Source organism: Aspergillus mulundensis (assembly GCF_003369625.1).
Source record: "Aspergillus mulundensis strain DSM 5745 chromosome Unknown scaffold_13, whole genome shotgun sequence".
Lineage (NCBI taxonomy): Eukaryota > Fungi > Ascomycota > Eurotiomycetes > Eurotiales > Aspergillaceae > Aspergillus > Aspergillus mulundensis.
In genome coordinates, this window is record NW_020797901.1 from 613,577 (window position 1) to 639,375 (window position 25,799).

Here is a 25,799-nt window from a genome sequence, read left to right on the forward strand (position 1 = left end):
TGCCCCGAGACTACTAAAGATAGAAGGACGAAGCAAACATGCTGTTCACAGACATTGCAATCTAGTCTCGTATATAATTTCCCGGCTCACATATTCAGTGGAGTCTACATACCTATGTTGTAGGCAATCCAGTAAGGCACCGCCAGTTGTCCAGCGAACCATTGTTCTGGAATTAAGCGCCGGGTATATTGGCACGTCCCTGATGATCACAGACATTTGCCTCAATCTTTCAGTTCGTCCCGGGCCACAGGCGCACAGGGCCTGATCTTATTTCGCGTGCCTAGTCCAGCCAATTGTCGGTATCCTTGGCGTAGCCCTAACTTGGCCAAGAGCCCGGGGTGTTCCTGAATTGCGCCCGTGACCGCAAATCAAGCCAAACAGCGTTCTGGAATTGAACAGGAGATTAGCAGTTCATCGGAACCCCGCAGGACCGGCATGAGGCTAAAGCGGTCCGCTCCTTGGCTTTCCCGTCCCCTGAATCTCGCTGAGTCTAAAGCCATGGGTATCTCGGGATCACACCCATTGGGGGTAAGAACTGCGACTCTGTGGTGTGTAAATCACAATCATGTGAATCATGCACTGTTATCACATTACCCCTTTTTTAAATTGCAAAAATCAACAGCTCGCTGACTCGAGGTGCAGCACCCTGGTGTCTTGCGGCGATTACTGGCGCCACCAAACAGTAAGCGAATGTTGGGTTCAGGGCTAAGTTCACACGGCAGACCATGTCTCGCCTCCATACTTAAAAGATATCCGGACTTCGAAGGTCTCCTCCTTTAGTCCATTGAGGGATTGTCTAAGACACTTTCGACCTCTACGATGAGGTTGATTCAAGTTCACCTCTTGGGGCCCCGGACTCTCTCGATCTACCTCTTGTTTCTCCATTTTTTGTTGACATCCACCACACGGGCCGATCACAGCCACTTGCACCATCGCCATCATCATGTCCACCGCAGGAACCAAACCCAGCCATCTGGAAATGGCACGACGGGCTCTGATGACCCCGCAAGCATGGTCAATAACGCGCTGGCAGTCCTTGCGCAGGTCAACAAAGAGCGGGTGGAGAATCCCAACTTCAATAACTACATAGTCCAAGACCCTGAAGAGGCGAAGGTACAGATTTCACATTCCTTACGGTGCTCCCCGTTCCCTGTGGTATACGCCATGACTTTGGGGCTTTCACTGAACGCCTTGTTCTCCTAGGCCCAAGCATCATCTGCCGCCCCTCTAGATTATACTGCCCAAGCGGCGGACAACGCACGGCTACGGAGACGAGACGACACGCCAACTACAACCCGCGGAAACAAAGCCTACTCCATCCCGTCCGAGCTGGCCAAAGCAGCAAAGATTGTTGCCGAATCCACGGACAACACCCCGAGCGGGAACCACAGCGATGTAGCAGCCATAGCCCGACACAAATACGCAAAGGGAAACCAAACAACGAATACCCCAGCACAAGCTTTGGTTCATTCCAACGGACTTTACGATTTCCAGTCATATGCCGAAAGTGACAATGCGCCGGTTGTAATTCAGAACAATACAAAGCTGCAGAAGCGAGCGCCTTCGCAGTATTGGATGCCGCACATGGAAAAGAATGGAAACAGCCCGTTCGCCCCTGATGGCTACAAGGTATGCCCAGTCCCCGTCAACCCACTACGCCAGTGTCGAGCGTTAATGGGACTTTGAAGGTTTGGAGGAATGTGCGAGACTACGGAGCTAAAGGCGACGGGGTCACAGACGACACCGAGGCTATCAACCGAGCTATCTCCGACGGAGGACGATGCGGTGCCAACTGCGGTTCGAGCACAAGATATCCTGCCGTCGTCTGGTTTCCAGGGGGCACGTATCTTGTCAGCTCTTCCATTATCCAGTACTACAACACCCAGTTTATAGGAGATGTGAGTTTCCCGCGTATCTATCCGGCCCGTACCTAACGGGTGACAGCCGTTAAATGTCCCAACCATCCTCGCTGCGTCCAGTTTCGTTGGCCTGGGTGTCATTACCTCGGACCCATATGTCGGCGACAACGCGCAATGGTACCTGAATCAGAACAATTTCCTCCGCAGCATCAAGAACCTCAAGATCGATATCCGCCCTACAGATCCATTCGCCTACATCTGTGCGATTCACTGGCAGGTTGCGCAGGGAACCTCTCTGGAGAACATCGAATTCTATATGCTTTACAATTCGGATGTTCCGGGTAACACACAGCAGGGTATATATATGGAGAACGGATCTGGCGGCTTCCTGGCCGACCTCACCTTCGTGGGCGGGAATTTCGGGTGCGTCCGCCTTTGACACCCTTTTTAATCTTCCCTTCAAGATACTAACCGTCGTCTGCAGAGCGTACTTTGGAAACCAACAGTTTACCACCAGTCAGCTTGTATTTGTCAATTGCAACACCGCCGTGCAAGTTCACTGGGACTGGGCATGGACAATGCAAGACTATGTCATTGAATCATGCACAAACGGATTGACTATTATCGGCGGGGTATGTCTTTTCTATTTTATTCCCTAGACTTTGGATCAGGAGGCTGACAACACTAGGCCGGTGGGTCAATGAGTACTGGACAGGGTGTTGGTTCGCTCATCCTGGCAGATGCGATCATTGCTAATACTCCAAACGGGATCATCACTTCGTTGCATGCTGAGAACTCCACCTCGCTGCTACTCCACAATGTTGGTTTCTTCAATGTGGAAACAGCTGTGGTGGATAGTGTGAAAAACCAGGTCCTGCTTGCTGGAGGGAATGAAGTTCTCAAAGACTCCTGGGGTTTCGGCTCCGTCACTGACGCTAGTGGTGTGGGATCGTTTGTTTCAGGGGCAGATATCCCCGTCATGAATAGGACTGAGATGATGACTGGGACCCAGGCCTATGTGAAGCCAAACTGGTTTACTCGGCGGCGGCCCCAGTACGAGGACTTGTCCACCAATGACATTGTCAATGTGAAGTTGTTCGGTGTCAAGGGGGATGGGAGCTCAGACGACACAGTAATGCTTAACTGGGTCTTGTCATACGCGGCGAATCTGTCGTCCGTGGTGTACTTCCCCTACGGTGTCTACGTTATCAAAGATACCCTCAATGTTCCGGTGGGCTCACGTATCCTGGGCCAAGCGTGGCCTCAGATCATGGCCACCGGGTCGAAGTTCGAAGATATTGATAGTCCACATGTGGCAGTCAAAATAGGCGATCCAGGTGACATCGGCATTATTGAAATCCAGGATATGTTGTTTACCGTTTCCGGCCCAACCGCCGGCGCTGTCCTGGTTGAGTGGAACGTCGAGCAGTCCGTCAAAGGGTCCGCCGCCATGTGGGATTCTCATATTCGCGTTGGGGGTGCTGTCGGGTCGAACCTTCAGAAGCAGCAGTGTCCTAAAGAAACAGGCCGTGTGAATCCAAAATGTATCGCAGCTTCTCTTTTGCTGCACCTCACGCCGACTTCAACGCCTTATCTCGAGAACATCTGGGTCTGGGTCGCGGATCATGACTTGGATGTCGTCACCCAGGACCAAATTGATATCTACTCCGCTCGTGGCATTTTGATCGAGAGTAAGCAGGCATGGCTGTATGGGACGTCCTCAGAGCATAGCGTCCTCTACCAGTACCAACTTTCCCAGGCCGAGAATATCCTCATGGCCATGATCCAGACCGAATCCCCGTACTACCAGCCTGTGCCCCTCGCTCCAAACCCCTTTACACCGGGAGCATTCCCGAACGACCCCCTGTTCGACGACTGCAAATCCAATGGGCTCAAATGCGCTGTGTCGTGGGCAGTGCGCATCGTTGACTCGTCATCTGTTTGGATTCTGGGAAGCGGACTTTACAGCTTTTTCTCGGACTACTCACAAGCCTGCCTTGAGACTGAAGACTGCCAGCAGAGAGGATTAGAGATCGAGCAAAGCTTCAATGTCTGGATTCACAATCTGTGTACGAAGGCGATCGTCGAAATGGTATCACCCTTCCAAGGTGTCCCAACTTATGCCAAGGACAATGTCAATGGCTTCCTGTCGTCCATTCTAGCCTGGCTAGGAGGCGCCGAGAAGACAGTTGGGGAGCGCGAATTCGTTGGTTTCAGCATCTACAGTACCTCCAGTTTGGAGAATCTTGATCTCCCACCCGCTTGTAAGACATCTCTCACAGAACGATTCAAATGCGATCCATATGTCTCGTCCATGACCCGACTCGGCTACCATGGCTCCCTTGATAACGATACATTGGCCGATTCCGTGTGCGAAGCGAGCTGCGGGAAAAGTATCCAGCAGTGGTATAACTCCGTGGAGAGGAATTGTGCCGGCCACAATATGACCAATGGAGCGCCTCCTGTAATGTATGGTGCGCGGATGTGGGCTGGGTACAATGAAACGTGCCTCAAGGACGAGGAGACCAGAGAATACTGCAACGGTACATACTGTCAAATGTGCCCTCCTGCAAAACATAGATGCTAATGCCCGCAGCCATCATCGACAAGTTCACCATCGTCGATTCCGCCAGTCAAATGCCGGAAACCGAAATCTGCTCGTACTGCTATGTTGAGCGTTATCGAATGATGCAGCGCACCCCGTACTCAGCATATGATGATTACTATAAGGCAGTACTGGAGACGATCAACAAGAGGTGCGGACTGTCTGGGCCCACCGATATCAAAGAAATCCCTCTGGGCACGCCACAGACTGAAAATTTCGATTGTTTTTCTGGCAAAACTTACACAACTGTCAACGGGGACACATGCACATCTATCGCCAAGGCAAACAGTATTTCCTCCGCTGCTCTCTACATGGGGAATCAGGATGTCATTCACTGGTGTTCTTTCATTTCTGCAAGCTTGGAACTGTGTCTCCCACTAGGGTGCGAGAAGACATACGAGCTCCAACCCTCGGACACCTGCAGAAGCATTGAATTTGCCTTCGAGCTCGAAGCCGACGACGTGCGAAAGTTCAACCCCTGGGTCTCGCTGGACTGCGAGAACATCCAAATCGCAAGTAAGATCTATGGGACGAACATCTGCTTGTCGCCTCAAGGGGGCGAACACACGACGAACAAACCTGGCACCGGCACGACCCCAGTAACTTCCGACGGCCATGTATACGGTATCGTGGCGCCGCCGGAGAATGCAACTCTGGCAGAGGGGACTACGACCAATTGCGGACGGTGGCATGAGGCCGCTGACGCTGAGAGCTGTGTTACCATATGTCTCCAGAATATGATCACCCACGATCTGTTTGTTCAAGTCAATCCGTCTCTGAATAAAGATGATTGCACTGCAAGTTTGCAGGTCGGGAAGACTTATTGCACGGGTCCAACATATACATGGGATGAGCCCCTTGAGGAGAATTTCGAGGAGGGTGTTTTGAATGGATAGCTGGTGTTTGTTTGATTATGTTTCGCATGTATGCTTGTGATACTGCGCATTTGATGTCTAGAGCATCAGAAACAGAGCAATGGTTGACCAACGTAGAGGAGAAGGTATATCACCTGCATCTAGTAAACCGATATATCGTATTAGTGTCCATAATCAATTTTTTAGGCCCTCTGTAATCGCCCACCATCCCTAAATGGCGGCCTTACAGCGTACCTCCAAGTCCCATCCATGCATTTCGTCTTCTTCAACTCTACACATCCACGCTCCCCAATCCTCGTCAACAGTATCTCAGCATGCATATCGAGGCGTTTCTTTTTCAGCGCATTCTCCGGCTGCGCAACAAACATAGGTGGCTCCTGCCGACCGGTTTACATCACCCGCGTCTCCCTCCAAGTGTTCGGGCACTTTATGCTCCGGCTATCGAAGACCTACTGGCAGATATATCCTGCACCCGCAGGGCGTCTGTATGGGGATAGGCAATGGACTGACTTTCGCGTCTGCATGTAACGTCTTGTCCTCGTACTTCCTAAAGCATCGCCGGCTTGCGATGGGGATCGCTGCAGGTGCGGCTGGCGCAGCGACGGGCAGGATGATCTACCATACACTTGAGGCAGCTCCTGTACACTCGAGGCCTCGACTTCGGCTGCTATTCACCCAGATCCCGGGGTTACTGCTGCTTGAGGCCCGGATCCAGCCGCGACAATCCGGTACGTTCCTCGACAGCACCGAGTTCAAAGAGAGTCCTTCGTCTTCTTTACATTGACCTTGTTTATTCCCGGGGGATATACTTTGACTTCTTTCACATGGGGAGTCTCGCGCGCCCGGATTGACATGAGCAGTACGCAGTACTTCAAGGTACTCATCTTCAATGGTTTCGGGCGGGATTCTTCCACCGATCATTGCAGACCGGGTAACTGGAAAGCCGAACACCTTAATTCCGCTCAGCTTCACTGCCGCAATAGTCGTGTGTGCCTGGATATCCGTTGCCTGGGAGCTTGTGCGGCGGTTGTGGCGAGGGTTGGTAAGACGGGGTGGAAGTTGAGAGTTGTTGTGTAGATTTAGATAGCATTTGGTACTTGGAGGGATGGATAGATGCGTTATGGTGTTTTTACTGGGTACCATTTCTTGAAGCATACTTAGCTATTCAGTTTTTGAAAAGGAAATAGGGAAGGGTTTAATATAGACTGATATCGGATCTATGACCACACCTACCCCTCTGTCGCCATACTGGCGAGATGGAACGGTTAGTCTTCACTTCATCCTATGCTATCAAGAGCTCAGTCTCTCAGTTCAGCTTTGAAGTCTCGTCGATATGTATCGTACACAGAATGCAAGATGTAAATGAATCTATATCGAAAAAGAATTAAAGATACAAATCTTGCTAATAATAAAGTACCATCCACTACGCCTGCACCCCATAAACCCTCCCACACCTTCCATTGGACATCTGAATCGTCGCAGCGCCACTATGAATCGAAGCCTTCGCATAATTTGTCTCCGGCGCACAAGTAGTTGAATGTATAAGATAGCAGTACTTCACCGCATCCGTGACGTGATTATAGTATGACATCGCGCAGGAATCCGACTCCTGGCAGCTGACGCAGCAGTCATACGCCGACGCCGTGTTGCCAACCGTCAAACTCTCGCCGGGGATATGTGTAAATGATAAGAGGTACGTGTACTGGCCTTCGAACCTGCCGTATTCCGAGGAGAAGGGGAGAGGCGCGACGTTGTTGGTTGCGCAGGCGGCGTGCATTGTTGTGCTGGTGGAGACCTCGATTGTGTTTGTGGTGGTCGTCGTGCTTGTTTCGGCGGGGGCTGTGGCGGTTTCAATGAGGGTTGAGGTGGTGCTGTAGCTTAGGGTTGTGGAGATGGGGGTTGGGACGAGGATTGTGGTGGTTGTGATTGTGCTGGTTATGGTTGTAGTGGTGGTTGAGGTGGCGGCTGTGCTGGTGATGGGGGCGGCGGTTATGGTTTCGATGCTGGTTGTGCGGAGGATGAGCTTTTCGTGGCATTCGACTGCTTGCGGGTATTGGTAGTCGTCTAGCCAGGGGTCGCAATGTTCGTCTTCCTCGGTGCCGAGAAGGGATCGTTTGGCGGGGGCGCTGAGGACTAGGGTATCCGCCAGGGGGGTGAAGTCGGCTGGGGATGGGATGGTGGAGGTGGAGGTGCTTGTGGATGTGACGGTGGTGGCTATGGTTTCAATCACAGGAGGAAGAGTGAGTATGGTAGTTGATGTGGTGAACTCCGTCGAGGTGGTTGAGAAAATATCAGTCGAGGGATCAGCAGTACTCGTGGCAGTGCTGGTGATATAGCTGGTGATTGTGACTGTCACCAATGGCGGAGTTTCTGTGACAGTGCCCTGGGTGGTCGATGTGATGATGACTGGAGTAGGATCATGCCGAGTGTGGGTAATGGTCGAAGTAGGAAGAACCCCGGAGATAGAGCTTGTGCCCAGTTTTGTGTGGCAGTGTACGCTGGCCTGGGTTTGCGATAGTACTGGCTGGCTGCTGGCCACAGGAGAGCTCGAAGCCACTGGGACCTTGGCTGAGGCCTGCCCAAGCAGCAAGCCAGCAACGAGGGGAATGAACATGAGAGACATATTGGTGGTTGAAGAAAGGACTTGACTCTGGTGATGGTGGGCTGGGTGTTGCCATAAATACTCCTTAGGCCCCTTGTATCTTGATTCTCGCCGGCTATTTTTGCCCCGGCAGATGTTCGCTTGGACCAGTCCAACTTTTGATCAGAGCTAACCGTTGTTGGCTTCATTACTCGTGGCTAGACCCACTGTCAGTCCTGTATCGACGGGCATTCTTCGGCTTTCTCCGGTCGTCGGATTATTACACCCTGCCAGGTGGTGGCGTTCAATAGTGCAAAAGGTGCGATTCAGGTACCGAAGCTTGGTTAAAGCTGTTATGGGGTTAGCTTTCTCCTGCTTGACTCGTGATTGCTGAATCTAGGGCATTCTGGTGGGCGTCGGCTATTTTGACCCCCGGGATGGCCGACAGATGGTGGCGTCGATAGCGCAAAAAGCACGATTCAGGAACTCAAATCATGATTAGCTCTACCGTAGAGTGGGGTTGTATACTCAGTCTAGATTTGCCCTCGTGCTGTATATACCGGCTCGTCTGTCTTCTTTCTGATCTATCTCTATCTTGCGTCTTTCTCCCTTAGGGATGCCCTGATCTCTCTCCAACATCACCCTGTCATCCCATACATTCTTTAACTGCTTTGGCATATTCTTTCGTTAATAATTATCCAAGATGGCGCTTTTGCTGGCGCGAGTATTGATCCTCACCACACTCTTTCTCCAAGGCCTCGCCATATCTACTGAGCTCTCGAGACCTCAGGACACTACAGTCCTCGATTCTTCCACCACTTCCTTCCCTTCTATCACTACTTCACTCATTTCGACCCCTACTGCCGTCGCTTCTACTCCAATTGCAACAGCGACTCATCATCACTGGAGTTATATTCCAAGGCCATTGCCCAGTCGCAAGCCCTGCCGCCCGCGTTCTTCATCCGCGATTCCCTCTTCCCTGGCCACTCCCTCCCCGTCAAATGCCATTCCTTCGTCTTCTTCGGTGAGGACTCCTTCAGCAGTTCCTTCGTCCTCCCCAGTTCGGATATCGCCTGTGGCTGTTACTCCAATTCCTTCCTCAAGACCTATCCACACTCCCTCAACAAGCCCGCAGCCGCATTGGACGTACATCTCCAGGCCTCTGCCCCATCGCAGCTGTTCGTTGGGTGCTAGTTCAAGTGCTGCTATTCCCTCCTCACAGCCTGTTCGCACTACTCCAGTTGCTCCAACCCCTACTGCAACTGGAACTCCGAGCATAGGCTCAACGGGAGCTCCTCATCAGGGAACTACAACACCGTCTGCCTCCACGGGTCTGGCGCTTACCACATCCACTGTTCTTACCACTCGCACAGCGACAATCACGGCCTGCCCGACTACTATCCCTGACTGTCCCGCCAGTGCCCGGACAACTTCTGTGACTACGGAAACTGTCCTGGTATCAACGACCGTTTGTCCAGTGACTGAAGCGTCCAGTACCACCCAGCCTCTGCCTACTTCCGTAGCTTCATCTGATGGATCTGACAAAGACGTTGAGCTTTCCACCTCCACTGTCTTCACAACCCGGACCGCCACAATCACTGCATGCCCTTCCTCCGTGACTGATTGCCCGGCTCGGTCCAGGACCACGTCTCTCACCACCGAGACAATTCTGGCTTATACGACCGTTTGCCCAGTGGCCGAGGCAGAAGCAACTGGCGGCCATGGAGTCACAACTACCCAGCACAGTCCCGTCTCTACTGCTACAGGAGCCATTTCTAGCTCAGAGCTAACGACATCTACCATGCTGAGCACTCAAATTATTACCATAACCGCCTGTCCTGCATCCGTGACCGACTGCCCTGCTCGATCGAAGACTGCGCATCTGGCCACCGAGACCTTCGTCATCGGGACTACCGTCTACCCCATCACAGAACAGCCGCAGCCTACTGGTCCTTCTGATAACCTTCCTGCATTCACTACATCGACAGTCCTGAGCACCAGAGTTGCAACCGTCACTGCTTGCGCTGCGAAAGACTCGAACTGCAACGCAGACTCATCTCAAGGCACTTACATCATGACCGAGACCTTGGTCATCGCGACGTCCGTGCTTCCTGTTCCCTCTATTCAGACGCAAGGTCCAGCTACAGCCATCGATACAAAGACAATCACTGTCGATTCCTGCTCAAGCGACGGCACCTGCACCGGGTACGTCAGCATAATCACGATGAGCAAATCAGAATCTAGCCAGGCACCAGCCGCCACTGCTTCCGTTCACATGCCCAGTACCAACTCTGGATCTGCAGCTGGAAGTAGTTACGTCCCTCAAGCTGCCATCACCTCCGCGCCTGTGATTCCTCAGAGCAGTCGACCAAGCGGGCTAAGCACGTCTGCCATACCGTCTAACTCTGGATCTGGTTTTGGGAGCACTACTGGGGCGGCGCCAGGTGCTTTGTTTACCGGGGCTGCATCTGCGAGTATCGATGTTCATTTGACGATGTTGAAGATCGTGGGAGCTGTCGTCATGGTCCTTCTTACAGTGTTTCTTTGAACAAATACCTAAGGTTCCCGGAATAAATTAACGCTATTTAATGCTTGACTTTTTTATATTGAGCCACAGCCCTGCGCCAGGTAAGGTGCACCGTACGAGCATAGAAATGATTCAACGTAATACCGACAGCGGGAAACCAGTAGACCTGTATGTTAGATTTGTCATCAACAGCAGGGTCGTGATTGGTCATCACATCCGTCCGACCTCGGCTCGGCACTCCCCGCAAACTCTAAATCTGCCTTTCCTGAACCTTGACGGTGCCTCAACCAACCCCTTACTACTCACTCATCAACCTACAATCCTCCTTACAAAATGGCACCCACAATCCCACCCCCCGACATCGCACGCACCCTAGCAGAGCACATCTCAGTTCAACCCATAGCCCCCGACGCATTCCAAACGCGCTTCAACCCAGAGCGCCAAGGCAACACCGCATCCTACGCCTACGGCGGATGCTCCCTCGGCGCAGGCGTCCAAGCAGCATGCCAAACAGTACCGGAGGGGTATATCCTCTACACTGTAACGGGCTCTTTCCTCGCGCCTGTCTTGACGACCAGCAAACCAACGTGCTCTGTCCGCCGGCTCCGGGACACGCGGACGTTCGCAACGAGACAGGTTGAGATTTCGCAGGTCCAGAATGGTACGAGTAGACTCTGCGTGATCATGCTCGCGGACTTCCATAAGAAAGAGACCGGTTCGGTACTAGAGTACTCGGCGCCGCCGGATCACGTCTACGCGCCACCGGAGTCTGGAAAGTGTCTCACGCCACAGGAAATCGGGGCGAAGATGGTACAGGACGGGATTATCAGTAACATGGACCTTAAGCTATATAATACGCTTTTTGGCCTGATGGCCCGCTTCTTCGAAACACGGCAAGCACCCGAGGGGGTTTCGGCGCATAATTTGCACGGTATGGCGAAGGAGCAGTCTCAACCGCCTCACCAGTCAACCCTGCCATTGACGCAAAAGACGAGCGCGGACTGGTTCCGCTCTCGCACTCCCTTATCTACGCGATCAGACCACTACGCGGGTCTAGCGTGGATTCTCGACGCGTATCTGACATTTATGCCATTGACCCATAGCGGGATGTTCCTCGATGACGTTGCTGCATGCGCAACGCTGGATTTTGCGATTCGGATTTTTAGCGATGAGTTTGATCTCACGGAGTGGATGTTACGCGAGTTGAAGACTGTTGCTGGGGGTTGTGGAAGGACTTATACGGAGAGCCGGGTGTGGAATAGGGAGGGCAGGCTTGTGGCGAATATGTCGCAGCAGTCGATTTTGAGGCCTAAGACGAGAAAGACTGGGAAGGCGTCGCTTTGAACTTTATATATTGAAGACATACGGTGTAGAATTTGTCAATATACCGCTAGATCATCCAATGAAGTCGCTATTCCTTATTCTACAGCAGGGTAATATATTTGTAGTTATAACTAAACATATATCTTGGATATCTCGTGATACAGGTGCCGGAGGAGGGTCTTCAAGTAGGATAGTAGACGATTATTAGCAGAAGTACTCCCATTCTTTGTAAATCTAGCCTCCTTACAAGTACTTCAATACTGGATCCATAAAACCTTGGATACTTGAGTTGAATGATTCTGGTGTAGACACATACCTATAGACAGATTGGTACTTGAGTTGAATGATTCTGGTCGAGGCACATACCTATAGACAGATTGGATCTTGGCAGGGACACCTGGGCTAATAATGGTTCTTATATTCGCACGGTGTCCGGTGAAAACAAGCAAACACCCTTCATTATTCTATTCCTTCCATCACTTCGGACTCGCCACAGCAATCCAGCAGCTCCATACCTGGACCTAGTGGCTATGAAAAACAAAGGGTGATCGGCAAACAATGAAGGCCCTTTAGGAAGCGTACTGAGCCGTCCTGTTTCCGAGCTTATTGGTTGGGACCCACCATTTCATCACAACTTCAACCGGGAGCTTCTGGGAACCCGGAGATTCCCTCCTTCAAATCCTTACTATTTAGGGGACATTCGCCAGAGGTGGCGCGGGAAGGATAGGCAGACTCATATGTCTTAGCACTCTGCAAGTTAGGTACGGGCCTGGTATTTATGATTAGTGATCATGAAACCCCCTCTTCTGGGCATAATACGGCCAATTAGATGACATCCTCCAGTAAAAAGGTCACACAGATGACTTCAGAGCGAAATCTTAATTGGTAATCAATGCTTGACTGTGTCTAAGTTGGCTTGCGGGGTTGATTTATCATCTGCAGTACCGTACCACCTGATTGTAAATTGGTCATCAATGACGAGCTCGTGTCAATGATAAAACCCCGCAACGCCTCCGCTATCTAGAAACTCCTGTAAGACTTACTGATGCTTGAATAGGTTTACAGTAACTGCTCTGTCCTGTTTGACGTAAAGCAACAATCTCATCATGTCCACCCCCAGAACTGCAATTATCCTAATCGACCCCTACAACGACTTCCTCCACCCAAACGGAAAGCTCACCCCGCTTATCCAAGATCTCGACGAGCGGAACACAATTCAGCACCTAAAGGATGTCGTTGGTATAGCCCGAGCCAACCAACTGCCCATCTACTACGGCTTGCACCAGCAATGGGCGCCCGGCCGCTTCAAGGATTGGAGACACATGGCGCCCAACCATGTCAGGCAGGAAGAAACGCATTATTTCGAGGATGGCTCGTTTGGCGCTCAGATCTATAAGGGTCTTGAGCCGGATCCGAGCAATGGCGACGTTGTTGTTAGCAAGCATTGGAATAGCAAGTGAGTATCTGGCGCCCATGCATAGATCGTCGTGCACGGATATGGTTAGCATGGTAGTTGATGGCGCTGATACACAAACTCTGCAGCTCCTTCCAGAATACCGACCTGGAATACCAGCTACGCCAACGCAATATCGAAAAGCTGGTCTTTGCTGGGCTCACCGCTAATACTTGCCTTGAGTCGACCGCGAGACATGCGTTTGAGCTGTGAGTGTTCCAACGTTCACCTAATATACCGTATGCGGTTGGCTGACTATGCGCATAGTGGATATAAGGTTACCATTCTGTAAGTGTTTGGTCGAGTCCGCCGAGGTGGAATCTGCTAATAGATTTCTCACTTGCGCAGGAAGGATGCCACCGCTGGCTTTTCGAGGGAACTGACGAGCGCGGGAGAGCTGGTTTGGCCGCTATTTGCGAGTGTTTCTACCGTGGGAGAGTGGGAAGAGGGCTTGGAGGCCAAAAAGAACACTTGAACAGTTTACGTAGTATAGTTGCGAAAACGTAATTAATTGAGCTATTGTTTTTCTTTGCGTTGTTTGATCGTATGCACTACCTACCAAAGTATATTAATGATCATCTCTTTGATTGCTTTGCTGGACTGTATACGTCAAGAATTTTGTTCCAGTGTCCTATTTATATTTTGATAGCTCTTTATTATAGATTAAGCTTCCTAATCAAGATAAGGGCCTCGGCTTGATTTATGGTTTGTTATCTCTCAGCAAGGCAAGGACAACGGGCTGAGATTCATTGCCGCTGCAACGCTCGCATCCCAACCGGTCAGAATTTTTTATAATCCCAACGTCTGCTCATGAAAAATCACAGCACCCAGCTTTTTACGGAGTAGTGTGCATCTATACTATTTCCTCAGTGCAGGTGGTAAGGAGCATTGATACAGTCTCCTACCATTGATTTGTCATCGGAACGGAAGTAATCTGTCAACCACAGTCTTGGCAAAGCATGACTCAGCAGAAAATCTCCGTCACGCGCTTGCCAAATTGGCAAATTCTGTCGTCCAACCATCACCAACGCAGAGCACTTGGACAATGCCACCGCGAAAAGGCCAGGCCCGCAACTCGCAAAGTTCCACTGGGCGTATTCGGGGGCGTCGCAGTCTGCCGGCCGCGTCCCCAGCCGCACCTGCGAGACGTGAAACAGAATGGGACCGCACTGTTGCCAGGATAGCCGCCGAGCCAATGGAAGCTCAGGTCCGGAGATACAAAGAATGGAAACGTAAGTTGCAGCCGATTCCCGCAACAAAGTGCAATTCGTTGACGAAGTGATCGAACAGGAAATGGGTCGCGCCATGACACGACTTGTCGCGTTTGCCTGGACACTGGCAATAGCGCCACCAGTCCTTATCCGCTCATCGGCTGCCATGCTTGCGCGGTAGCCTTTCACTTCCCCTGCGTGCCAAAAGGTATCGACTGGGCTGCCGATGGCGATCTCTACTGTCCGATATGCATCGAGCGGAAATGGAATAAGTCTCCTCCTGAGCTCACGCCGCCTGCTTCTCCTGTCCTGGCGCCCGCTGAGCCGCCCAAGGATGCATCAGCATCTGAACCCGCCCTGGCCGCTTCAGCTACCACTTCAACTGCGATATCAGTGTCCAACCCGCCGAAGGACCCTGAACCAGAGCCGCTGTCTTCAATTCCCCAGGCCCCGCAAGAGGCTCGTACGAACCCGTTGCCGAGCCCGTCAGATCGAAAACTACACTCACCAGCCGTCCCTACACGCCCTGCAAGTCTCCAGCAAAATGTTCCGGATTCTGAAGGGCCACACCCCAAACGCCAACGCACCTCCCGATTCACCACCCTATCCAGCGAAGTCGACACCTCTCTCGCCGTGCTCTACCGGGAGCTGGAATCAGTCGCGACGCTCAAAATGCACATTGAAGAACTGCAGCAGCGAGACCGCCAGAATACGCAAATGATCAAGCTGCGCGACAACAGCATTGCGATCCTGCGGCGGGATCTGGAACGGCGCCAGGCGGAGAATCTGGAGCTCACTCGGAGGATCGAGAATATCGAGGAGTATGACGAGGTGAAGAAGCAGGTGGATGAATTAAAGAAGCGGAATGAGGCGCTTGAGGCGGAGCTGCGTAAGTCCAGGGAGGAAACGGCGACGGCGCAGGAGCTTGTGGAGAGTTGGAAGGGGAAGCTTGCGCAGTTGCTCAACACTTGATGGTGTATCTTTCTTCTTCCGGTCTTCTTGCCCAGTTCATTGATACCCGGCTTGTTGAGGTACGACCGCGTGATTTACGGCGCCGCGTGGCAGATCGCCTAAATTGTTTGATGAGTGTAAATATGCACTACCGAACAAAGCACCGAAAAGCGCAGGTAGTCGGGTTGCATCCTTGCCGTATATAGAATCAAGGTCCACCTGGCATCACGGTCATTTTATATGGCCATAATACCTACCTAGGAATCATAAAGAGCAAGTCGGAGTTCCCTATAATTACACTATGCAGGTTGAAGGATGTATATATTCGACCTTGAAATTTTCGATACTGGATTCTGCGCAAGTAAGATCAGTGTCATCAATATATTTTTCAACAGTCGATCCTTACCATCAGCAAAGAAGATATGGGAGCCAAGCAGGGTTTGTCACATATGGCGAGACAGGGAATCGGCAAGCCCGCCACCTGAGAGTACTGGCCTTCTTTTCTCACGGATATGTACTCCATTAGTCTAAGAACTCACATGCACCTGGGCCCCTGGATAGGACCTCACCTGCACCTGCACCTGTCTCGTATACGAGTCCTGTTTGGGAAGTATTGCAGTGCCGCTTTATCTCACATCACGTGGTCTCGATAGCGCGGATTCTTGCCCTTCGGAGGAAAGAGCGATTCATCGACTCCCCTAACTCCTCGAACTCAGACTCGCAACCTCGCAGCCCATTTTATCAACGCCATCTCCATTTTCTTCTCTATAAGATAACTGAGCACTTGGAATTATGTTCCATGTCTCCAACAAATGGCAACCGCGCCTCCAAATCCGGAGTCTTAGGTAATGCCTCGCCCCCGGACCGTTCTTTGGACCAAGCAAAAGCTTGGAAGCGGGGTAGCCACCACACTATTTAACGCACCTCGCCCTCGATGCGATCCCCCAGTCAATAATTAACTTAGCAAATTCAACCTAACGTCGCTTCGATGCCATGACGGATACCAGACGCAAGTCCGCCAACGGAGGGACCCCGCGTCCCCGCATTAGGCCATCTCGAGGTCGTGGCCTGAGAACATCGACTGGATGGTAAGTCATCTGACTCCGGAGTCGCTTCTGTCCCCGAAGCGATCAAAAGCCGGCAGCTCGCTTACAGGACGATAGCCTCACCTGCAGAGAGCGACGTGTCAAATGCGACGATGGGAAGCCGACCTGCATGCGGTGCACCAAGGCGGGCCGCGTCTGCCGATATCGTCAACCCCAGGGGTCCGAGCATCCCGGTGCCACGGGGACTGGGGAGAACAGGGCTGCACAGCCGAGCATCACTGTTGAAACAGCGCCGACTCCAGCTCCGGCGCCAGCTCCAACACCGTACTTTCCGGTCCAGCTTAACGGACAAGACGATCTTCCGGACCGAGGGAATATTAGTGACCATGGACTGTCAGTATCCAGCCTGGAGGCCCAGACTCTTCCATTTACGCTTGGCGAAATATCCACTCCATTCGAATGGTACGACCTGCTGGCCCGGGATGCCATCAGCAATATCCAACGGTCGGGGGAGCCCCGAAACTTTCCCGAGATCACTCTTTCGCGTAGACAGTCGCCCGCGCCTGAATGTATCGAGCCTCCGTTAGGAGTACTGGAGTATCAGTCCGAGCCCTGGAACTCAGATCATAGGATAGAGTTATCGGCATACGACCTCATCTTCTTCCGATACTACATTGAAGTTGTCGGACCGATCCTAGACTTGTTCGATCCCGCTCGGCATTTCACCAATGTCGTGCCGCATCTGGGCCTGCGAAATACCGGGCTGATGAAGTCGATACTCGCGGTTGGCGCTAAGCATATGTCGCTCGGCTATACAAATGCACCGGGTGAAGTCACATCACCGGGTGCGAATGCAAGTAGCCCGGCCTCGTTGGCGGGCGCGGCGAATGCTGCCCCGGGCCCGTCTCCGGCGCACATGGCGACACATTACTACTACGAAACGCTCCAATACCTCTCACAAACACTGCTCTACCCCTCATATGCGGACTCACGTGAACTCCTGGCGACATCCACCATGATTAGCACCTATGAGATGTTTGACGCCGACGCAGACAGGGATGACACCTCGAGTGGCGATTGGGAGCGGCATCTGCGCGGATCCTTCTGGATCCAACGGTCACAAGACAACGACGGTGAAGCTGCTGACGGGCTGAGACGAGCGGTCTGGTGGGCATGGCTCCGGCAAGACCTTTGGGCGGCCTTCCGGGCAGGTCGGCCAACGCTTACCATCTGGCGTGCTAGGAGACCGCTAGAGGAGCTCAACTCGGATGAATTGGCCACAAGGATCGTCTACATCTGCGCCAAGTGCGTAGAATACGCCGCCTCGGGAAAGATGCCAAACCAGGATCAGGATCCACGAGCCAGGATTGAGCAGGGCGACCAACTGCTCCGTGCACTCGACGATTGGTATCGAGCCCTTCCCCCTTCTTACCAACCGGTTGCTGCTGCTGCATTGGACCCTCAGATAGGCACAGTCCGACGAGCGTCCAGCATCATGCCATCAACAAGCCCCGCCGACTCAACAAGTTGGGCCGCGGATGGAACGGGGGCGCAGGAACCGAGCACCGTGTACATCCCCCCTGTATGGATCCACCCGGCCAACCACGCAGGGGCGATGCAAATGTACCATTTCGCCAAAGCTGTTGTGCTTCTAAACCAGCCCACGATGGGGGGATTGAATGCCTACGTTGCTCGGCAAAAGCAACTCGGCGAGAGTGTACAGATGGTCTGTGGCATTGCCAACGCTTGCCAGGAGCACGAATCGGCAATTGCTTTTGTGAACGTCCAGGCCTTGTTTGCCGGTAAGTGTCTCTCCTTTTATCCGGGTTCCTTGTCATGCTTTGCTGACCACCAAACCAGTCGGCCAGTTCGTTCAGTCGCCTGCGATGCGGGTCGAGCTGATCCGTACTCTGGAAAACATGTTGCGGATCAGCAAGATCCCGGCCAACGGGCTGGTTGCGGAACTCAAAAGGGTGTGGCAAGAGGCGTCCGGATAGCGATAAGTGGGATAATTTATTCATTTCATTAAATTCTATAACTACCAAGCTCCGACGATACCAGCGATCGGAATATCAATACCCGTTGTGTACGAAGCCCCGTCCGACAGCAGGTACACATAGGCTCCTCCCAGCTCCTTTGGGTCCGCTAATCGAGGCATACCGCCATAGTATTGCATCTTGAGGTTCCAGTCCGGCGATTGATCCACAAAATAGGTCATCGCAGTCTTGATGAATCCCGGGGAGATTGAGTTCACGCGGATACCATGATGCGCCCACTCCATGGCCAGCGTATGGGTCATGTTTCGCACAGCCCCCTTTGTAGCGCCATACGGCGCGCTTGGTGCCGCACGGTTTGGTCGGTAACTCGTCATGGAGGCAGTAAAGACAATGGAACCCTTGATGCCGAGTTCAATGAATTTGCGGGCAACGGTTGTCGCACAGAAGTACGCGCCAAAGACATTCAGGTTGAACAACTTGTCGATCTCGGCTCGGGTGAAATCCAGGGCAGGCTGGTGCTTGGTCATTCCAGCGTTGGCGACGAAGCCGTGGATGGCGCCGCGGGCGGATACGACGGCGTCGATGGCTGAGCTAATGCTCTCCTCGGATGTGACGTCGCAGTTGATGTATTGGAGGCGTTTGGCATCGCCCGCCTTCTGTTGTACGGCGGTGAAATCCTCGCCAGGCTCGAATAGGTCTAGACTGTACACGGCCGCGGCCTCGTTGGCCAGACAGACTTCGGCGATGGCCAGACCAATGCCCCTGTTTGCACCGGTGATGGCGATGACCTTGTCCTTGAGGGTGATTCGCCAATCATGATCCGGGCCGGGTTGGGTGTTGACGAAGTCAGGTGTGCCGTTGGTGGTTCCGTTCTGTTGAGACATGATGAAGATGTAACTGAGAAGTTGATCAACTGAAGCTTGATTTGTTCTGCCGATTGGGGTGGCTTGATGTGCCTTATATCCAGTTTCGTGCAAGCAGCCTTTTATGGCTCGGAGCACGCATCGAGGACTCGACGACCGCGGCTCGACTGCGGGATTCTGGCCACCGAGTGCAACCTTCGAAGCGAGCGCGGATCCACCCGATTCCATGGATAGTGGCTGAGCTCGCATCGAGGCCACGAAACCAGCGAATCCTGGCTCATCTCCCTCGCTTCGTGCCCTGATTGGCCCACATCGGACTCAACACCTGCGGGGAAACCCCATGGGGAACAACGGAAGGTTCAGTTATATGCCTCGTTGATGCCGTGCTGCAACAGAATCATCTCCTATCTCAGACAACTACGCAATCTATCGATCTCAACATGGACGCCAAGGAGCTTGAGAAATCTCGCGATGGCGAGTGCAATCACATCGAGGCCAGTCAGGAGATCTTCTGGACCGAAGAGGAGGAGAAGAAGCTTGTCCGCAAGATCGACTTCTTCCTGCTGCCCAACATCTGGATCATGTACTTGCTGTCGTACATGGACAGGACGAACATTGGAAATGCCAAAGTCGCAGGGATGTCCGATGACCTGGGCCTTACCTCGTCCCAGTACAGCGTCGTCCTCGTCGTGTTCTTCGGTAAGTCTACCGTGGCCTGATGGACGACTTCAGTTCTCAGTGACTGACAGAAAATAGTGGGTTATGTCGTCTTCGAGCCGCCGTCCAACATGATCCTCGTCCGATCCCGCCCGTCCATCTACCTCCCTGCGATCATGTGCCTCTGGGGTGTCTTGACGTGCATCATGTCGGTCGTCCAGCACTATCACCACCTCGTCGTGCTTCGAGTATTCATTGGTATCGTGGAAGCCGGTTTCGCCCCTGGTATCCTTCTTATCATTGCATCTTGGTACAAACGCAAGGAGCAGTCTAGGAGGTTTGCCGTCTTCATGTCCGCGGCTATTCTTTCTGGAGCATTTGGTGGCCTTATCGCTGGTGGAATCACTGATGGGCTTGAGGGTGCCCACGGTATCCGCGGATGGCGGTGGCTCTTTATCGTTGAGGGTGCTGCCACCGCTGGCTGGGCAATCATCTCGACATTTTTGCTTCTTGACTACCCGGGTACCTCGAAGAGGCTCTCTGAGCGGGAAAGGGCCATTGCTGTTGCTCGGTTAAGGGAAGGCGCCATCGCGATCAGTCCTGACGAGCGGGTCGGAAAGTTGCAGAGCTTCTGGATGGCTTGCAAAGACTGGCGGACTTGGGGATTTACCATTGGCTATATGGTATGACCCTTCAATCATTTGAATATGCAAGAAACTAATTGTGCTAGGTTATCGTTGGCTCATCTACCTTGACCTACTTCTATCCAACTCTCGTCGAGGGACTCGGATACGCCGGCAGGATGGCACAATACATGACCGTAAGACGATGCACCCTACAGACCTTTGACGAAGAACTAACCAACATTTCTCTATAGGTCCCCATCTACGCCGTTGCCTTCGTGTGCACAATGATCACCAGTGTCTTCAGCGACAAATTTCCCACGTACCGCGGCCTGATCATTGCCGGCTGGCTCACCATCTCCATGATAACCTCCATCATCGTCTGCGCCGTCTACGACTTCACAGCCCGATACGCCCTGCTCGTCATCATGGCCGCCGGACTCTGGGTGTCGAACGCTACATCCCTCAGTTTCGCCTCGTCCTCGTTCTTCTCCATGGACCCGGACGTGCGCGCCCAGGCGCTGGCGCTCATGAACGCGCTGGGTAACCTGGCGCAGATTTACGGCGCGTATCTCTTCCCCAGCGACGACGAGCCGAAATACCTCATGGGCTTTGGCGTAATTTCGGGGATGTTGGGTGTTGGTGTGATCACTTATATCCTTATGTTTGTGTTTGTGAGGCGGCTTGAGGCTAGGACGCAGACTTAGGTGGTTGAGGAGAGTTTGCTTGATGCATGGGGCTGGACCTATGAGGGAATGAGGTTTTGATGATGTCTGTATGAGTGTATTTATGATCGATCAGCTGTGCCTGGTTTGTATATTGCAGTGCTACATTGAGCGTTGAAACGAACTTCAATTCAAGAAATCTTGCATTATGAGTTCTCGGTATTTGCTGGGTAACTGTTCCTGTTCGGCAAGCCACCTGTGCCGTAGGTTGAGTGCGGCAGGCACCGACCAAGCCAAGCAGCCAAGCGTCGTGCCTGGCCGCAACCTGGGCGTTTCTTTGTTCTACGAACTATATCTTGCCCCTTTTCCCAGACTCAACTTCCTTCTCACCTATCCCTCGCAGTCAGAATCCACACACCCCAGCATTATGTCCTACTACGTACAGCCTCTAACAGGCCTCGCAAGCACAGTGAAGTGGACCAATATTCCCTGGGGATTGACAATCTACCGCACAACATACACCCCATTCTCCGAGGAGCACTTCCCACAAACCATCGAGCTCATCCATACCCTCCTCAAAGCGAACCTGGACGAATGGAAAGACTGCCACAACGACGGACCCGAACAGCGCGCCGCGAAGAAGACGCTCTTGGAAAACTACCAGCCCATCGTCATAAACGACAAGGGCCAATTCGACGGGATGGCGCTGCCGGATATCCGGGCGCATTATGCGACGTACCTTAACACACCCGAGGGCGAGCGGCCCTACACGAACGAGAGCATGTTCGTCGTGATTGACGACGAGGGCCTCGCGATTCTAGCGGGCACCGACGCAACGAAGCTGCTTGCGTCCGATGACTCTGTAAGAGATGCCCGCAGGTACTGGGTTCGGGCGGTGGACTCTAAGCTGGAATATGAAGGGGATGAGGAGGATGAAGACGAGGAAGAGGAGGACGACGACGATGATGATGACGAAGGCTGGATCAAGTGCTCGGTTTACCGGCTGTGGAGTTTGTGGGTTGATATGGATGGGTCGAGGCCGATTACAGCTTGGCGTGCTTGGGGTGCTATGGATCCCAATGGGCCTTATTGTGGGTGATGAAGTTGTATTGGAGTCTATATGTTATGGGTAATTACTGACGCCATTGTATCTATCTCTTTTTAAGGCTTGAGGGTTATTAGAAGTGAGAACATGATGAATGCTAATGCAGGAGTGACTGCCTAGGAGATTCACATCCACTCGAGTTTTAGCCGGCTTTATAAGACAGAGCTGAGCTCACTTTCTTGACTGCCCATGAAGAAAGCCCATGTAGGCCTATGGATCCCGCTGAAGGTTACATGGAGGATATGACAATGTGCGTGGGCAAAGCCCGGGAGACCTTTGACCGGAAGTAGTATCGTGGTAACATGTAGCTAAAGCTTTTGATCCTTTCTCCCGAAATAACCTTGAGAAAGGCGTCAATAAATTGGAATTAGATCGAGGGTCTACTCTGCCTTCGTCATAACCAAGGATAGGCTTTATTGAATGCAAAGGATATATTTCAAATGATTGATCTCGAATACAAATAGAACTGAACATATCTCATAACAACCTCATAACTCCATCCCAAAAACCAAATCTCATCTGTCTAAAAATCTAATGCACATTCGGGTGCTCAACACCCAAACTCGGCCCCCCATTCAACTCCCGAAAGTCACCCCGGAGACTCTCAATGCCCTCGCGCTTAACTTCCTCAACAAACCCCCTAACCTTCTCCGCGATACTCGGCCCCGAGAAACCAAAGTGCTCGTACACCTCCTTGCACGGCAGACTCTTCCCCCATTGGTTCTGGGAAATGGAGGCATCAGCGTACCGTTCCCAGCCGAGAGACGGGTACGCCTCGATGGCGACAGCGGGCTTGCCGGCGCGGGACTTGAGCACGGATTGCTTGTACTCGCGGGATTGCTGCTCGAAGAGGCGGGCGCAGGGGAAGGAGAGGACGCGCGCTTTGATGCCCTCGCTAGCGAGGAGTTCGCGGGCCGCCATGGTGTAGGCCATTTCGGAGCCGACGCTCATGAGGGTCACGTCGAAGTCCTCTTCCTCGACGAAGACGTAGGCGCCCTTTTTGACGCCTTCGCGGGAAGAGTGCTCAGGGAATTGGGTGAGGTTTTGGCGGGAGAGAGCGAGGACGGAGGGGGTGGTGTCGTGCTCTATGGCCGCGATGTATGCGCCAACAGTCTCCTCGGCGTCACAGGGGCGGAGGAAGAGCATGTTTGGCATGGCGCGGTAGAGGGCGGGGACGGCGATGGGCTGGTGGGTAGGTCCGTTCTCGCCGACACCGATGCTGTCGTGGGTGGCGATGTGGATCTGGTGCAGACCCTGGAGGGCGGCCATTCGGACTGCGGCGGCGGCGTAGAGGTGGAAGACGAGGTATGTACTTGTGATGGGGACGAAGGTGCCCTTGTTGAATGCGGCGAGACCGTTGGAGATCGAGCACATGGCGTGCTCGCGGATGCCGTAGTGGATGTAGCGACCGGCGTAGTTACCGGTTTGTCCGCAGACGGTCTTGAGGTCGGGGGACTGGAAGTCCACCTTGTTTTTGTAAGCGACGTTGACGGAGGGGGTGAGATCGGCCGTTCCGACGAGGAAGTTCTTGACGTTCTGGCCGAGCTTGTCGGTCACGACGAAGGCAGACTTGCGGGAGGCCGTGGGGTTGGTAGGAAGGTCCTCCTTGGCGGGAATGCACTTGGTCCAGTCGGCAGGCATCTTTCCGGCGACGCGGAGGTCAAATTCATCGGCGAGGACGGGCTCGGCTTCACGGTACTTGGCGACGGCCGCGTGCCATTCCGCCTCGTGGGTCTTTCCGCGCGAGGGCACATCGGCGAAAAAGTCGTAGACATCTTGAGGGATGTGGAAGTGTTCCTCGGGGTTCAGACCGAAGGCGCGCTTGATTTTAGCGACTTCGTCGACACCGAGGGCGGCGCCGTGAGCGTCGGCTGTGCCGGCTTGCTTGGAGCCGACACCGATGGTTGTGCGGATGTTGATGAAAGTGGGCTTGGTGGCGTGGCGGGCGGAGTTCAAGGCGTTGACAATGGCTGGGTATGTTAGCTGGGAAGATATTGCAAAGTGAATGGATGGCACATACCAACAACGTCCGAGTCTCCGTCGTAGACATCCACGACCTCAAAGCCGGTCGCGCGCATCTTGGTGTTAATGTCCTCGGTGTTGGCAACATCTGCGGTGCCGTCGCATGTAACGTTGTTGTTGTCGAAGATGACACAGAGGTTGTTGAGCCTCCAGTGTCCAGCCAGGGACAGAGCTTCAAGACCAACACCCTCCTGGAGACAAGCGTCACCGACCATACACCAGGTCATGTTATTTACAACCTCGTGCCCGGGCTTGTTGTATGTCGCGGCGAGGTTCTTCGTCGCCATGGCCAGGCCGACTGCGTTGGCGAGACCCTGACCCAGCGGGCCGGTTGTGACTTCAACACCTTCGTTCTCGATTTCGGGGTGGCCGGGGCAGAGCGAGCCGGGGTCTGTGGAGTGGTAGGACTTGAGCTGGTCGAGGGTCATGCTCTTGACCCCGACGAGGTGCATGAAGAGGTACTGCCATAAGCAGGCATGGCCTATCGCGAGAGTATTAGCTAGGGTCGCATGATTCGACAGTTTGTGTTTGCATACCGTTGGAAAGAACGAATCGGTCGCGGTTGAAGTAATTGCAATTCGTGGGCGAGTACTTCATGACGTACTTCCACAGCGCAATACCGATGGCAGCCATGCCCATGGGGGCTCTGTAGAGATTTCGTTAGCCATGATCGTCGACAATCTAGTGAAAGTGAAGGAGAGCGTACCCAGGGTGTCCATCACCGTACTGCTGAACGAGATCGGCAATGAAAGCTCTGAAGACATTCAGCACGCGCTGGTGCTTCTCGGCGCTCTCGAACTGGACAGCGCCATTGCCGTTGATGGCATTGCTGATGGCATTGACTGCCTTGGAAGGCAGGGCCTGGATGTCTTCGGCCTTGGGGAGGAGTTCTAATGCGGGAGCCATTGTGGATGTGTGAAGTTGAGTTGTTGATCCAGCGATCGAATTCGAGGCCGCTGCCCGCCCTTATAATACCCCAGACGTCCCATCGTCTCCATCGCGAGTCGGACAATGACCTCTGGATCATGGGAGTTTTGGGATCGAGACGAGTGAGGACAGTGGCAAGTTTGGAGGCATCTGGGCTGGTTTTGGGATGGGGCTCGCTTCGAGTCCAGCTGGCCTCGAAGCGAGCCCGTCTCCCCGCAAATTCGGCCATTGACCGAGACCACGAGACCCCAAGACCCGGAAAATCGGAGGTCGATCGAGCAGCCGAAACCTAGAGGCCGATTGGCACAGACCACGTTTCGCCACGAGCGAGCGTCTGATGGTGGAGAGGGTCGCTTCTCCAGGTTGTGACGACGCGAGGTGGAACACTGAGGATTCAAAGCTGAGATGGAGATGCAGTCGCGGCCCGTGACCTCGCTGGAGCCGATTCCGTATTTTGATTCCGTATTTTGATTGGCTGTCACTAATGCGCTTAGCTAAGGGTCCAAAGT

The 25,799-nt window shown here is 53.1% G+C and overlaps 11 protein-coding genes across 11 annotated transcripts; 8 read left to right on the forward strand and 3 right to left on the reverse strand.

The window, feature by feature from the left end:
- Window positions 1-1,011: 1,011 nt before the first annotated feature.
- DSM5745_09790 (uncharacterized protein) lies at window positions 1,012-5,360 on the forward strand (the record flags this gene model as incomplete). The annotated part of the gene is made up of 7 exons (XM_026751806.1): window positions 1,012-1,113; window positions 1,204-1,629; window positions 1,689-1,898; window positions 1,945-2,282; window positions 2,344-2,491; window positions 2,548-4,402; window positions 4,456-5,360. The coding sequence occupies 7 exons, from the start codon at window positions 1,012-1,014 to the stop codon at window positions 5,358-5,360; spliced, it is 3,984 nt and encodes a 1,327-aa protein (XP_026599538.1).
- A 1,402-nt stretch (window positions 5,361-6,762) lies between these two features.
- Window positions 6,763-7,962, reverse strand: DSM5745_09791 (uncharacterized protein; the record flags this gene model as incomplete). Its single annotated transcript, XM_026751807.1, has 1 exon — window positions 6,763-7,962. The coding sequence occupies one exon, from the start codon at window positions 7,960-7,962 to the stop codon at window positions 6,763-6,765; it is 1,200 nt and encodes a 399-aa protein (XP_026599539.1).
- A 661-nt stretch (window positions 7,963-8,623) lies between these two features.
- DSM5745_09792 (uncharacterized protein) lies at window positions 8,624-10,468 on the forward strand (the record flags this gene model as incomplete). Its single annotated transcript, XM_026751808.1, has 1 exon — window positions 8,624-10,468. The coding sequence occupies one exon, from the start codon at window positions 8,624-8,626 to the stop codon at window positions 10,466-10,468; it is 1,845 nt and encodes a 614-aa protein (XP_026599540.1).
- Window positions 10,469-10,780: 312 nt separating this feature from the next.
- DSM5745_09793 (acyl-CoA thioesterase) lies at window positions 10,781-11,791 on the forward strand (the record flags this gene model as incomplete). Its single annotated transcript, XM_026751809.1, has 1 exon — window positions 10,781-11,791. The coding sequence occupies one exon, from the start codon at window positions 10,781-10,783 to the stop codon at window positions 11,789-11,791; it is 1,011 nt and encodes a 336-aa protein (XP_026599541.1).
- Window positions 11,792-12,876: 1,085 nt separating this feature from the next.
- Window positions 12,877-13,698, forward strand: DSM5745_09794 (cysteine hydrolase family protein; the record flags this gene model as incomplete). The annotated part of the gene is made up of 4 exons (XM_026751810.1): window positions 12,877-13,226; window positions 13,313-13,432; window positions 13,491-13,511; window positions 13,572-13,698. The coding sequence occupies 4 exons, from the start codon at window positions 12,877-12,879 to the stop codon at window positions 13,696-13,698; spliced, it is 618 nt and encodes a 205-aa protein (XP_026599542.1).
- Window positions 13,699-14,268: 570 nt separating this feature from the next.
- Window positions 14,269-15,406, forward strand: DSM5745_09795 (uncharacterized protein; the record flags this gene model as incomplete). Its single annotated transcript, XM_026751811.1, has 2 exons — window positions 14,269-14,455; window positions 14,514-15,406. 2 exons carry the CDS (start codon window positions 14,269-14,271, stop codon window positions 15,404-15,406), a joined length of 1,080 nt encoding a protein of 359 aa, XP_026599543.1.
- A 972-nt stretch (window positions 15,407-16,378) lies between these two features.
- DSM5745_09796 (Zn(II)2Cys6 transcription factor) lies at window positions 16,379-18,428 on the forward strand (the record flags this gene model as incomplete). Its single annotated transcript, XM_026751812.1, has 3 exons — window positions 16,379-16,473; window positions 16,549-18,233; window positions 18,292-18,428. 3 exons carry the CDS (start codon window positions 16,379-16,381, stop codon window positions 18,426-18,428), a joined length of 1,917 nt encoding a protein of 638 aa, XP_026599544.1.
- Window positions 18,429-18,469: 41 nt separating this feature from the next.
- DSM5745_09797 (Dehydrogenase with different specificitie) lies at window positions 18,470-19,312 on the reverse strand (the record flags this gene model as incomplete). Its single annotated transcript, XM_026751813.1, has 1 exon — window positions 18,470-19,312. The coding sequence occupies one exon, from the start codon at window positions 19,310-19,312 to the stop codon at window positions 18,470-18,472; it is 843 nt and encodes a 280-aa protein (XP_026599545.1).
- Window positions 19,313-19,731: 419 nt separating this feature from the next.
- DSM5745_09798 (uncharacterized protein) lies at window positions 19,732-21,278 on the forward strand (the record flags this gene model as incomplete). The annotated part of the gene is made up of 4 exons (XM_026751814.1): window positions 19,732-19,990; window positions 20,048-20,631; window positions 20,679-20,768; window positions 20,826-21,278. 4 exons carry the CDS (start codon window positions 19,732-19,734, stop codon window positions 21,276-21,278), a joined length of 1,386 nt encoding a protein of 461 aa, XP_026599546.1.
- A 385-nt stretch (window positions 21,279-21,663) lies between these two features.
- Window positions 21,664-22,335, forward strand: DSM5745_09799 (uncharacterized protein; the record flags this gene model as incomplete). The annotated part of the gene is made up of 1 exon (XM_026751815.1): window positions 21,664-22,335. One exon carries the CDS (start codon window positions 21,664-21,666, stop codon window positions 22,333-22,335), a length of 672 nt encoding a protein of 223 aa, XP_026599547.1.
- A 537-nt stretch (window positions 22,336-22,872) lies between these two features.
- Window positions 22,873-25,269, reverse strand: DSM5745_09800 (transketolase family protein; the record flags this gene model as incomplete). Its single annotated transcript, XM_026751816.1, has 4 exons — window positions 22,873-24,311; window positions 24,362-24,844; window positions 24,900-25,009; window positions 25,070-25,269. The coding sequence occupies 4 exons, from the start codon at window positions 25,267-25,269 to the stop codon at window positions 22,873-22,875; spliced, it is 2,232 nt and encodes a 743-aa protein (XP_026599548.1).
- Window positions 25,270-25,799: the final 530 nt, after the last annotated feature.